This window comes from Petaurus breviceps, unplaced genomic scaffold (assembly GCF_028583685.1).
Source record: "Petaurus breviceps papuanus isolate PSGF00001 unplaced genomic scaffold, PetGlider_PUasm1.0 90842, whole genome shotgun sequence".
NCBI lineage: Eukaryota > Metazoa > Chordata > Mammalia > Diprotodontia > Petauridae > Petaurus > Petaurus breviceps.
In genome coordinates, this window is record NW_027187358.1 from 4594970 (window position 1) to 4609542 (window position 14573).

Genomic DNA, 14573 nt, shown 5'->3' on the forward strand with positions numbered 1-14573 from the left:
CTTTCATCCGTTACAACTGCAGGGGTGATATTCTGTAGGTTCTGTGCTCAAGCCAGACGAATACAGTGTAGGCCAGGGCTGGGTAATCTGTGGCCTCAAGGCCACATGTGGCCCTCCATGCCCTCAAATGTGGGCCTTTGAAAGAATCAGAACTTCAGGGAACAAATCCCCTTAATAAAAGGATTTGTTCTGTAAGACTTGGACTCAGTCAAAAGGCACACATGTGGCCTCAAGGCCATGCTGTAGGCACTGTGCTAAGGTACACTTTTGTGGCTGGATTGACAAAGACCATAAACAACAATAGGTGGTTTCCATTGGCTTCTGAATGCTCTACAGCTAGGTGTTTAGTAGTTGTCTCGTGGTCTTTTGGGTTGACTTCATTCTAGAGGTGGCTCAGTGATCCGTTTAGCCCTGCAAGAGGGTATAGTCCTGATCTTGCCTGTTAGATTGTCAGTATTTTGACTATCTGCTGTCTGATATAGATGTTTACTAGACTTATAGAATTTCCGTTTATTGCACTAATTACTTTAAAAATAGGGCTGAAACTTTTTTCCTCTCCAGTTGAAAACATAATGCATTGGTCTTGTGGTCTCTTGTATTAAATTGTTTTTGAAATGTTAAATCTTTTCTTTCTCTGAAACTTATTTTAGCTCTGATCACTTTCTTGCTCTGTACATTTTATCTTAGTCCAAAAGCAGTACAATCTCACCTGATCAAAGAAATTGCCTTTGATTCATAAATTCTGTGCCTTTCACTTGACCCTCAATAAATATTTGGTGATTTGTATATTCTGTTTCTGAAACATAAGATTCTATAATATAAGCTTAGTTCTTCACTCCTGTTATAAGCAGATATTGTTATATAGAGTAAATATATTCCTCATTATAATTTTTGGTGTTTTCATCTCTGTATGTTGTTTACAATTTAAATATTGCCAATAGTACCTAGCCAGATTGTCTACTTAAGTATTCCTTTTTTCTCTTTGTACAGGGGAAAATGTAGTGTTGCACTTCTGAATGAGACAGAATCAGTTTTGTCATATCTTGATAAAGAGGTAATGAATATAACTTTAATTTGCTCCTCTTCCCTTTAGAGTATATCTTTGTGAAAATTAAAATGTTTATCAACTTCTATTATGTAAATGACATTATAACCTTGATTCAACATTCACATTGTATTAACTAGAATTAATCCTCTGCTTTTCAGCCCTTGTTGGAAATGTTTCTAGGGGAGTAACCATTTCTTAGTCAATTGAACACATATTATGAATAACGGGTCTCTTTTTATAGTTAGTACAGCTGAAGAAAATATATTTAGTAAATTAGTGTCTGTATACACCATGGAAACTGCCTTTTAGAATCCTTATAGCTTAGTCAAATTGAGTATCCCTTTAGTCACTTGATTTAAAAATTACTTTTACTTTACTTTTTTATTTGCCCCACAGATTTTATGATATTTGAAATGCTCATGTTTAAAATGATGATGAAATTTTTCTGAGAATAACATCAAAGTAGAGATAACAGAGCAAGTATTCAATTTCAGTATAGTTTTTCCATCTGTAATCTTGAAAATTGTATAATAATAATAATAATAATGATTGTATGTATGTATATAGTTGTTAAATTTTAATGTTAAAGAGTGAAGAGGAGAGAGATTGCCTGGCATAGTGGATAATGAGTTGACCTTTAGTCTGTGTTAGAAGACCTGGGTTCATGCCTTATCTCTGCTACATAATGAACAGGGTGACCCTGAGACAAGTCAGTTAACTTCTCAGTGTCCAAGGCAAAATTTTAGTGCTCTTAAGTTGCTTAGAAGGTGCTGTTTTGCATTGGTAGTGGAAGTTATTTACTAAGGATCTCTTCCCTCCTTTGTAACTTGATCAGCAAATTGCTTTCCTGGACCCTGGTGCTAAGAGCATGCTTTTTTAAACTTTTTGTCTGACACAAAGATTTAAACTCATTTCTTTTACTACATTAAAAAAAATACAGAATATAGGGGTGGCTATGTGGCACAGTGAATAGAGCACCAGCCCTGGAGTCAGGAGAACCTGAGTTCAGATTCATCCACAGACACTTAACACAAAAACTAGCCATGTGACCTTGGGCAAGTCACTTAATCCCAATTGCCTCCAAAAAGAAAAAAAATCCAGAATAGCATGGTGGATATAGGGCTTACCTTAGAGTGAGGAAGACCTGGGTTCAGTCTCACCTTGGTCACATACTGTTTGTGTGACCCTGAGGCAAATCACTTTGTCTCAGTTGCTTTGGCAGTCCTAAAATTGAAGTTAAAGTAACCGTGCTCATTCATACTGCTGGGAGAAGTTCCTCAGTATAAACTTCCTACATTTTAAAAATCACACATTTTACTTTTTAATATAACAGAAAATCAAATTTTATGCAATGCCAGTTCAAAATGCTATCTGTAGTTTCAAATACACTTGATTACTGAGTGGTTAGCTGCCATGTTCAGTGCCTTTTATTGTTACTGTGCTCTTCAAACATACAGCACATGGGGTTCATGTAGGAAACAGGTACGACATCACTGACAATATGCTTGACTTTTGTGCAAATTGGAGGCCTGAAACACCAAAGATTTAAATGGCATGGATAACTAAGGAAAGCAAAGAGGAAAATAGGCATGTCCAGTCTGGGTGTGCTTTGCTTCAGCCCAGAATGTACCTAAGAAGTAGAAAAGACAACTCTGCCATCACTGGGCAGTTTCCTCTGCTTTGATTTCATTTTTTGTCTTCTAGGGTCAAAATTCTTCTCATTTTTGAGGTCTTCTCTGACTTTTGAAATATTTTAAAAACAAACTCCCAAATACTAAAAATAGCCTTGATATAACATTATTTGAAGAAAAGTGTTTTCCTCCCATGATTCACAAAATAATAGAATTTTAAAGCTGAAAAGAATTGAAAAGCATATTATTTACAGGAATGTAGGTTTTCATATCTTTTATATTCTTAATTTGCTATTGTGAGATTCAGTTTCAGTATGCTAATGATGCTTTTGGTTTTGATTGCATGAATACCTCAAATACATACCTATTATCACTACTGGTTTCTATTTTGCTTGAATTATGTGGCTTTTCATTTTTTGACATGTCCTTAGTAATACTATGATGATGATAAATATGGTCTATTGCTAAAGATTTACCCTTATATTCACTATGTTGAATAAATGTTAATCTCAATATTTTACATTTTTGTTGCCACATGTAAGAACGTTTGAAGAATTTATGTTCCTTTACATATACATATATACAACTGGCTGTTTCCCCCATGTCTAGAATAATCACCCTCTGCCATTCCATCTGCTGACCTTCATGGCTTCCATTAAGTAACAACAAAAGTCCCACCTTCTACAGGAACCCTTCCCTAACTCCTCTTAATTCCAGTTCTTTTCCTCTTTTAATTATTTCCTAATTTGTAGATGGTTTGCTTTGGGGCAGCTAGGTGGTTGGTGCACTGGCCCTGGATTTAGGAGGACCTGAGTTCAAATCCAGCCTCAGACACTTAGCACTTGGTAGACATGTGACCTTGGGCAAGTCATTTAACCCTAATTGTCCTGCCATCCCCCCTCCAAAAAGACAAAAAATAAACAAAAAAAAATGTTGATGGTTTGCTTTGCATATGTTTATTTATATGTTTTGTCTCACATTAGATTGTAAGCTCCTTGAGGGAAAGGACTATCTTCCTTTCCTCAAGGACTGCTTAGCACAGTACCTGGCATATAATGTACTCTTAAGAAATGTTTATTGTTTGCTTGACATATATATTTTTTTTTTTTAGGATACCTTTTTCTATTCTTTGGTTTATGATCCTTCATTGAAAACACTTTTAGCAGACAAAGGGGAAATCAGAGTAGGACCTAGATATCAAGCAGATATACCAGAAATGCTCACAGAAGGTATGTTTTAAATTATTTTCTATTATAATTTTTAACAACTCTTGCCATTGTATACCTTAAAGGAGTCTTGTAATATCATTAGAGAGTGAAGATCCAAATATTTGAGTAATGTATAAAAATTAGGAGCATTTGTACTTTTTAATAATCTCACAGTGTGCCAAAATTTTATTATAAAGTAAGTGGATTATATGATTGTGACACTGTTGTTTAAGAGTTGAAATATCTTGTGAATTTTTCCCCATTTGAAAAAATGACATAGACATTAAATATTATCTTGTCATGATATTGTCTTGAAACGTGCTAGGTCCTTCAGTTTGACATTTTGTGCAGAGCTCTAGATAGGAATTTGGTCATATTGTATTAATGTTCTTTAGTTATACTTATTTCATTTTAATACTGCCTAAGCCTCCATATTTAGGACATGTGATAACTTCAAAATAGTTTGAGTATAGCCTTTTCCAAGATTTGTTTTACTTAATGAATCCATTTGTTTTCTGCTCTATGTCAGTTTTTCACCCTCTTCCTCCCTGAGAGAATTTAGATAAGATATAGAAAGTTTACTGTATAATTGAAAATCCAAAATATTTGGGTGGAAAATTAGACTATGAGGCTAAATAAATAATCATTTTAAAAAGGGAATATGCACAGACACAGACACACACAGTGTATTCTGAACTTCACAGATGATGAGAGGCTCAAAAAGTCACCAGCATAGGTTATTTTGACTTTGTTGAAAGCAGTAAAGGAATCTGGGGGAAAACCTTTTTTGACTAACACCTCTTAGAATTCCTAGCTTCTTTCAGATCTCAGCTCAAAAATTACGTCTTACATGTGATTGCATAATTTCCCTTCAGGTACTAGTGCTAACTCCTCAGAATTACCTTATATTTGCCCCTCAAACATCCCCCCACATTTGTGTGTGTGTGTGTGTGTGTGTGTGTGTGTGTATCTCACGTACACACACTTGAATGTAAGACATTATATTTGTATATGCATGTGTATGTATACATATAGGTGCACATGTACACACACTTGGCAGATACTGCAGACATGCATATATGAATATATACACACATGTGTTTATGGATATAAACACAAAGTAATGGCATTTCAGATCCTTATCAACTTATATAATGCATTCACATAATCAGTTATTTAAAAAGAAGTTATTATGCAGGCACTGGATTAGTCTCTAGTGATACAAAGAGAAAAATAAAATTGAACCTATACTTGAGGATTTTATATGAGGAAATATGTATAGGTAAACATAGAGAATCTATCTATATCTAGATATAGGTATTTATAGATATCAAGATATTTTGATATTAGTATCTAGATACAGATGGATATAGGTATGGGTATAAATAATATCTATTTAGCTAGATATTGATATATATCTATATATACATAAATGTATATATGGAGAGATGTAGATATAGGTATAGATACACATACATTTGTAAATACAGCAATCCAGAATAGATACAGATGTAGATATAGATATATATTCTCTATACTTACCTATATATGTTTCCTCATATAAGATCCTTGAGGACAAGTAGGGATAAAAGGGTTTGGTTGTCTGTGGGAGTAGAGAAAAGGATATATATATATACGAAAGTTATTGTGGATATTGGATGCTTAGGTACTGAGAAAATGGTGGTGTCATCAACAATAGCAGAAAAGTTGGGAAATCTTTTTTTTGGGGGGGGGAGTTTTGGGGGAAAGGTAATGAGTTCTATTTTGAACACATTGAGTTTGAAATACTGGAATCCAGTTTGAAATGTCTGAAAAGTATTCAGTGATTTTGGGCTAGAGATTATTAGTGAGACTAGGGCTGGACATATATCTACCTAATAATTGAACCAAAGGGAGGTAATGAGATCACCACGTGAGAAAGGACGAAGAAAATAGGAGGACCAAGGTCAGAGCTTTGAGGGATGTCCAAGGTTATTGAGCATGACCTGGATGGATGAGAATTCAGAAAAGGGAAGAAAACAAACATTTATTAAAAGTACCAGAGCTAAGCATTTTACACATATATTTTATTTCATTTGATCCTCACAGTGGTCCTGGGAGGTAGGTGCTATTATTATCCTCATTTCATATTTGAAGAAATTGGGGCAGATAGAAGTTTAGTGGTTTGCCCAGGTTTACAAGCTGTTAAGTATATAAAGTCATATTTGAACTTAGGTTCATCTATTAGGTGTATCTGCTACACAAGTGTATACAAGTGTAGGAAGGAGAAAGAGTATACACAAAATCTTTCCATTATTTATTTAATTATTTTGAGCATTTTATCTTTAAGAGTTCCAAATTTTCTCCCTCCCTTCAGCCTTTCCCCCACTCTTTGAGAAGATGAGCTATATGATATTAATTATACATGTGATGACATGCAAAATACTTGCATATTAGCCACGTTCCCCTCAAAAAGGCAAGAGAAACAAAGAATTAAAAGAAAATTATGCTTCAGTTTGTATGCAGAGTTCATTAGTTCTCTCTCTGGAGGAGTTCTTCAGAATTGTATTGGATCATTATTGTATTGATGAGAATAGCTAAATCTTTCACAGTTAATCACTGTTAAAATATTGCTTTTACTGTTTATAATTAGAAAATTTCCAATACTGCTGATAAATCAAGAAGGATGAAGATTAAAAACAGGTGATTATATTTGACAATTACAAAGATCATTGGTAATAGCAGTGTCTAGCATATACAGGAAAGTTGAGAGACTTGAGGTAGGGAGACCCAATTGGTTGACAGTTAAAATAATTTAGTGAAAAGCCATGAAAGACTGAAATAAGATGGTAGCTTTGTGAGTAAAGGTAAGGGGTTGAAGAAAAGAGATGTTGTAAAGGTAGAAATAGCAACATTTAGCAACTGATTTGAATGTGTATGTATAGAGGGGGGAGTGAGATGGGTGGAGGGAGAGTAAGGAGATTGTAACATTGCCAATATTATGAACCCTGAAGATTGGAAGGATGTTGGAGCCTTCCTTCTACAGAAATGAGAAATTTTGGAAGAGTTGGGAATTTTTTGGGGGAAAGGCAATGAGTACACTTTTAGACATGTTGAGTTTGAGATAAGTCCAGGGCACCTGGTTCAAAATGTTGACTAGACAACCAGTGATGAGTACTTGAAGCTCAAAGGATAGACTGGAGTCATCTCTGAATCATCAGTATAGAAATGAAAATTAAGACCAAGGTAATAAAGAGAGAAAACATTGAGAGAGAATGTAGAGGGCTTAGGACAGAACTCCAGGGAACACTAGTAATTGTGGATGAAGTAATATCAAATGCAGCAAATAGGCCAGAAAGTATAAGGCAGACAGCAAGGATGGGATGCATTTGGGTAGGGACTTCGGAGGGAAGAGAAGCTTGGAATAGCTTCTGTGGGGAATAAAATTAGGTATCAATGAGGTAGAAATTGGTCTTGCTGTAGTGAGGGCCAAATTGAATTTGGATAACATCAATTTATAATGTACCCAGTTAGCCTCATTATGAGACTTCCTTCAGCTGTATTCAGCACCTAGTGAGTAGGAACTAATTAGGAACCAGGAGGAGTGAGGAGGTAGATGATAATCCAGGTTTGAGATTTGGCAAAAGATGAGAGATGACAAAATGAGATGGAGTAAGGGATTCAAGAGTAGAAGACTGTAGAGTTGAAATGGTTAATATTTGGTTGAGGGTAGAGAGATTGAAAAATGAAGACACTAAGTAAGAGTAATGAAGTTCTGGGTGGGGGACCTGGGGTGGGGAGAGCATCTGGGTTAGTCCAAAGAATGTTTAGGAAGGATGTGCCGTCAAGAGAGGTGGAATAGGTGGAATGCTGGGAGATCATGATCAGATTGGAGAAAGTCAAGAGTTCCTAATTAGGGAAGTAGAACCCTTATGAGTTATGGTGAGATCTAATTTGAAGCTTCCTTATGGGTGGTTTTTGATTGATTGGGAAAGCAGCTGATGAGTTGTAGAGAAAAAGGAACAGTCTGGAAGTGAAAGTTAGAAACAGGGAATATTCTGACACCCCTCCAGGTCCAGTGTGTTGGGGAGCAAGGAGGTGAGAGAAGATACATCCAGTGCTGGAAATGATAGGATAAGAAATGTGATTTTGTTTGGTGGGAGCTAGGGCTCAATAAGGGCTTCTTAATGGAGTGAGTCTAAGAGAGGGCCAGCATGAGGTGGAATTGATTTACTATTGCAGGGGAATTTCAGAAGGCACTACTGAAGGTATAGATAGGGTTGGAGTGGGATAAGGGCAGGATAGAGTTGAGAGGATGGAGGTGGCAGAGGGCTGGGATAGTTTTTGTCTAAGTGGTTGGTTGTTGATTACTGCAGGGAAAGGGAAAGAAATGTGAGTAGCTGTAGGGTTGATAGTGGATGGCAGATTGAAAAATGAAGCTCATAGGCTCTGAGGGGTATTGCAGAGGGCCCAGAGCCAAGCGTGTACTTGGGTTTGAACTGGCCTGCCAGCTGCTTTTGCTCCTAATCCTCCTGCTGCATGACTGGTGTTGGGGGTAGGGCAAGAAAATCTGGTGTGAGTGATGGTTCATCTCCTTCTAATTTCAAAATTCTGAATATTCTTTAAGGAAATGTAGTAAACAAGAAAAGAGAGTAATCATGTAATAGATTTCATAGTGGAGTGGGGAAGAGGGAGAATATGTACATTATTATTTTGAAGAAAACATGAATGAATGAATTTTGAAGGATGGATAGAATTTTGGGAGGTCTCAGGACATTACAGCTGGTGAACAACTGGAGCCAAAGCTTAAGGGAACAATTTAGTGAATAAATTAAAGATTTTTAAAAATTTCCCCTGAGTCTTGATTCTTTCTCTGATTGTTTAACCAAAGGCTATGTACCAGTGATCATTCCCTCAACTTACTTAAAGTTGACACTGAACTTAGATGAATGCCGATCCATGGAACTAAAGGACCTCCCCCCTCCACCCCTGCCTAGTTTTAAGAAGTTAATCTGTAATACTGTCTGTAATATAAATGATGAATTTCTGTGATGAGTTACTGATAACTTAGTATAGGTGTGTGTATATATGTATAAATATATATATGTGATCACATTACTTATATTTTAAAGGATAATACTTCACACCTGAGTCATGTAAATATTTCATGATTTAAAGGTAGGGATAGATATATTTTCATCTGAAATTCATATATTTTTATTGTCTCCTATGAAATTAATTAAAACTCCCATTGCGGAGAATATAGTTGATCTTCACTTTGATGTTTCTCTCCCAAGTCAAGGGACTTTTATTAAAGCATTTTATTAAATGCTTATTATTTGCCAGACCTTGTGCTAAGCCCTGGGGAATACAAAGGAAAAGGAAAAGCAAAATAAGAATCCCTGCTCTTAAGAACTTAAATTCTAATAGAGGAGAGATTTATATTGGTACCTACATGGTAAATACTAAGTATGTGGAAGGTAGCCTTAGAGGAGAAGGCACTAAAGACTTTGAATGGCCTGAAAGACCTCATGCTCGATTGGAGGTAGTCCTTGAACTGAATCTTAAAAAGAGGACACAGATTTTAAGAGACAGAAGTTGGGAGGGAAAGCATCCCATCCCTGATTGGTAGTGTGTGCAAAGGCATGAAAATGGGAGGTGTATCCAGTTTTGTGAGGAACATTGGGCAATATGGATGGATTGCACAGTCTGTGGAGAGAGTATTAGGAAAGGGACAGGTTGTGAGCAGCTTTACAAGAGAGTTTGTATTTGATCCTCAAGATAATAGGGAGCTGTTGAAGTCTATTGGGTAGGAAGATAGCATGGTCAGACCTGTGCTTTAAAAAGATCACTGGCATTCATGTGAAGGTTGGATTGAAGTAGAGAGAGGATTGAGGCAGAGGCTCTAGCTAGAAGACTGTTGTAGTCCAGAGTAAAGGTCCTAGGACCTGAACTAGGGTAGCTATCAGTGGAGCAAGGGGAACTCATGTGAGAAATGTTTCTAAGAAAGAAATAAGATTTGTCAACTTTTTGGAATAGTGGGGGTGAACAAGACAAAGGAGTTAGGGATGACATTGAGACTGTGAGCCTGGGTAACTAGAAGGGTGGTGGTAATCTTTAAGGTATAAGGAACTTGGGGGAGAGGGTACAAGATCATGAAATGGAATAGATTTCTAGACATTTTGTTTGAAATCTCCAGTCTGAAATTTCTAACATTGGTAATGTGGGATGAGAGCTCAGGAAAAAGACTGTAGTGGATGAATAGTTCTGGGAATCATCAGCCTAAAGATAATTGAATCCATGGGAACTGATGAGATCACCCAGTGAGAGAGTATACAGGGAACAGAGAGGAGGGCTTAAGAGATTTGGGAGACATCTATGCTTAGTTGGCCAGTTTGGGTGGTTTGAACTAGTCACTGTGTAGTGTGGGAGGGGACTGCATCAATTAGGGAGGATCAGAATGATTGCCTTGCTGCAGTGATGGCCTTGTTGAGATTAGATTACGTAAATTTGTAGCAGACCAATCTTCACAGTTTCATGATTTCCTTCAGTTCATTTTTACTTTTGCACATAAATGGAAGGGAAAGCATCAGATGGTGGGAGTAATCCAGGGTTTGAGTTTGATAAGAAGTGGTAGGTGATAAATAATATGGCAAAGGATTCCAGATTAAGGGATTGTATAGAATTGAATTAGTTCCCATGGAGTTGTGTTTACTTATCTATGAATATATTGTATCCCTTTCGTAGAATGGCAACTCACTGAACACAAGGACTCACTTTGCTGTTTTTATCTCTAGTATCTGAGATTCTGCCTAGCAAATTGTAGGTGCTTAATAAATACTGTATTATTCTTCTGCTATCCTTTTGACTACTTCCTATGTCCCATCACTGTCATAAGTCTAGTTGCAGGAGCATACTCATTATTTTTCCTTTGGATTAAGATAAAAGTAGGGCAAGGAATATTTGTTTTAAGAGATTAAAGCAGGTTACAAATTGGGGGGGTGGGTGGAGTGAAGATGGCAGTATAGAAGCAGGAAAACTCTTTGCACTCTCCCCATACCACAAATACCTATAAAAAAAATGACTCTAAACAAACTTTAGGGCTACAGAACCCACAAAATGACAGGGAGAAACAAACCTCCTGCTGAAGACAGTCTGGCAGGCCAGCAGAAAGGGTCCGTTGTACCCCACTGGGAGCAGAGCCCAGGGTGCCCCTCCTGTCCCCATGAGCCCTTGGTTTAGCCCCCGGGCAGCCCAACCAGCTGCAGCTACAGGGACATTGGGAGAATAGATCACCAGCAGCTGTGGTGGTTTCCAGAATCATCAACCCATAAATGCCAAAGACAAAGTGAGAGGTCAGTGTGGGAACAGGGGGTCCAGGAGAGTGGTCTGCTCTCTGCCCCTCAGAGGGAGAAGCGGTTGAGGTATGCAGCCGCAGCCCCATGGCTGCTTCCGAGCTCCTAGCCTGCAGATCGTAGCGGTACCAAGTGACCATTCTGAGGGGTAATCACTGTTGCTTTAACCTGCTTGGATTTGGATCTCTGTCTAGGGTGGAGGTCCTGGGGTGTGTGACCAGTGAACCAGAGTGTGTGGAGGCTTCAGAGAGGGCAGCCAAGTTATAGCTCTAGCAGCTGAGAATACCCCAGCGATTTGGGACAAAGCTCTCCTCTCTGGAAGCAGAGTTCTACTGTGGCAAAAAACTCAAAAAGTCAAGTAATTGAGTGGCAACATGAGCAAGCAAAGGAAGCAAAGCAAGCACAGCAATCTGACTTTGGATTTGGGGGGGGGGGGGGGGAGGCAAAAAGGATCAAAGCATGGAATAGCAGGAAGACAACAAAGTCAGAACTCCTGCACCAGGTTCTGGAGTTCCCAGATCAAGGAGAAAATATTATAAGCAGGCAGGAAGAAAACAATTTGAATATTGTGGAAACACAATCAGGATAACACAGGACCTGGCAGCTTCTACATTGAGGGATTGAAGGGTTTGGAATATGATATTCCAGAGGGCAAAGAAGCTGGGATTAAAACCAAGAATCACCTACCCAGCAAAATTGAGTATCATGTTTCAGGGGGAAATGTGGTCATTCATTGGAATAGAGGACTTAACAATCATTCTTGATGAAAAAACCAGAGTTGAATAGAAAGTTTGACATTCAGATATAAAAAGCAAGAGAAGCATGAGGAGGTAAACAGGGAAAAGAAATCATAAGGAACTTATCAAAGTTGAACATTCCTACATGGAAAAATGATCATTGTAACTTAGGAAACTTTTCTCATTATGAGAATAGTTGAAGGGTTTATAAATATGTGTGTATGTATAATGTATACATACATATATGTGTCTATGTGGGATGGTATATGGGTATATGAATACATATGTGAATGCGTATATATGTGTACAGGTTTACATAGAGGGCAGAGGACCAATTGAATAGGAAGGGATGATACTTAAAAGATGAAATTGAAAGGTGAGAGAAGAATATAATAAGAGGATATGGGGAGAGACAGAATGGGGTAAACTATGTCATATAGAAGAGGCAAGGGAAAACTGTTACAATGGAGGGAAAGAACAGGAAGGCAAAAAGGAATGGGTCAACCTTACTCTCCTTGAATTTGGCTTAGGGAGGGAATGACATGCACACTAAATAGGTATCTCACCCTACAGGAGAGTAGGGGGGAAGAGGATGAGAGGGGCGATGATGGAAGGGAGGGCAGTTTTTGGGGAGGGAAGTTAGAAGTATACCCTTTTGAAAAGGGACAGGGTCAAAGTAGAGAATAGAACAAGTGGGGGTCAGAATAGGATGGAGGGGAATATAGTCAGTCTTTCACAGTATATCCACTATGGAAATGTTTTGCCTAGCTACATGTTTTCAATCTATATTGAATTGCCTATCTTCCCAGTAAGGGTGGGTGGTGAGGGAGGAAGGGAAAGCATCTAGAATTCAAAGTTTTAAAATCAAATGTTTAATATTTTATATATATATATGTATATATAAAATTTTTTTTTACATGCAACTGGGAAATGAGATGTACAGGCACTAGGATATAGAGATCCATCTTGCCCTACTGGAAAGTCAGAGGGGCAATGGGGAAGGATATAGGAGAGAGCAGATTGGGGGAGGGCATATACAGTGGGATCGCTGTGTTGGGGTGGTGGGTAGGGGAAAGATGGGGAGAAAATTTGTAACTCAGAAAGTATTGTGGAAATGAATGATGTAAACTAAAAATAAACAAAATTTAATTAAAAAAAGATTAAAGCAGCTTCAAGTGGGAAGAGTATATGTTATATATATTTGCTTATATGTAATTTGTAATTACATTTGTATGTAATATATGATGAATAAATGTATTAATGAATTAAAACTCCTCAATGTATCAAGAAGAATTAAATTACTCTGATAGAGAAACTGACAATTATCATGTAAAATTTAGTAATTTGGTAATGCTATTCTAGAAAATTTTTCAGAGCATGTTTTTTTTTTAATGTTCAAAGAAAATATCTTGCAAATAATCAGACTTCTGTACACCTTTTACCTTTTTACAGGAGAAGCAGATGGCAGAGAACAATCAAAACTGGAGGTTAAAGTTTGGGACCCAAACAGCCCTCTCACTGATCGACAGATTGACCAATTTTTAGTTGTAGCACGGTAAGCTCAAAGAATAACTTCTTTTTGAAAGACTACTCAAAAGTGCTCTGTGTTTTTCAGTGAGCTGAAGAAGTTAATGTTTAAAAATTTTCCTTCTTCTATCTCTGTTTCTGTCTCTCTTGACTCTCTCTTTCTCACTTTCTCTTCTCCCTAAATAGAAAGAAGAAAGGATATTTCAGGTGGTACCTGACAACAGAGAGAAGTCAGTACTGCTTAATTCTTAGTTTGCTTCTGTTTTCTTTGCTAAAGAAAATGACATTTTCCCAGAAATAACACAAAACAGTACTGACAAGGAGTTAATAATAAATAAGGAAAAAATGAAAGCACATCTAGCTGCTCTTAGTGGATTCAAGTCATTTGAATAAGGTGAATTATATCCTGGATACTGAGTAACTGGCAGATGTGTTGACTGAATCCGTGAGTAGTATCTGGAAGATCTTGGAAAGGGAAGACTGAATTAAGGCGAATGTGGTACTGATGTTCAAAAAGAGGAAGTGAACAGTTCCTGTACATTCCAGGGCAATAAGCTGGGCTTACTGGGATAATTCTAGAATGAATCATTAAAAGAAGCGTTGACTAACATCTAGTAAGGGAAGTAATGATTGCAGAGGACCAGTGTTGGTTTATCAAGAGCAAATGATGTTTGATTAACTTTATTTCCTTTTTTGAAAGGGCTACTAAAATAATAAATAACAAGAATGCTATAAATATTATTTACCTAGAATTATAGCAAAGTATTTATAATTAATATCTTGTGTTGCTATTGTGGAGAAGATTGAGATATGTAGACCAAATTATAATGTAATTAAGTAGATTCAGAAATCTTACCAACAGCCAGACAGAGAGTAATTGTGATAGATAGTACAGTTTCTGCATGGGAAGGGATCCCAGGTATGCTTGCCTGCATTATTTTATATTTTTATCCATTACTTGGATAAAGGCATAGATAGTAAATATGTGTGCGCATTTGGGGATGGTTAAAAAAAGCCCCCTTAGGGGCGGCCAGGTAGCACAGCAAGTAAGAGCACCGGCTCCAGTGTTGAGAAGACCTGGAGATCGA

At 37.3% G+C, this 14573-nt stretch overlaps 1 protein-coding gene across 1 annotated transcript in view; it reads left to right on the forward strand.

Moving 5' to 3' along the window:
* The window catches only part of MTA3 (metastasis associated 1 family member 3), a 207845-nt gene that overhangs the window by 101256 nt on the left and 92016 nt on the right, over positions 1-14573 (forward strand). Inside the window, exons 5-7 of the mRNA XM_069071589.1 lie at positions 991-1054; positions 3791-3908; positions 13411-13513. Of these exons, the coding sequence (XP_068927690.1) occupies positions 991-1054; positions 3791-3908; positions 13411-13513 (285 nt within the window). The remainder of the gene's footprint in view (positions 1-990; positions 1055-3790; positions 3909-13410; positions 13514-14573) is intronic.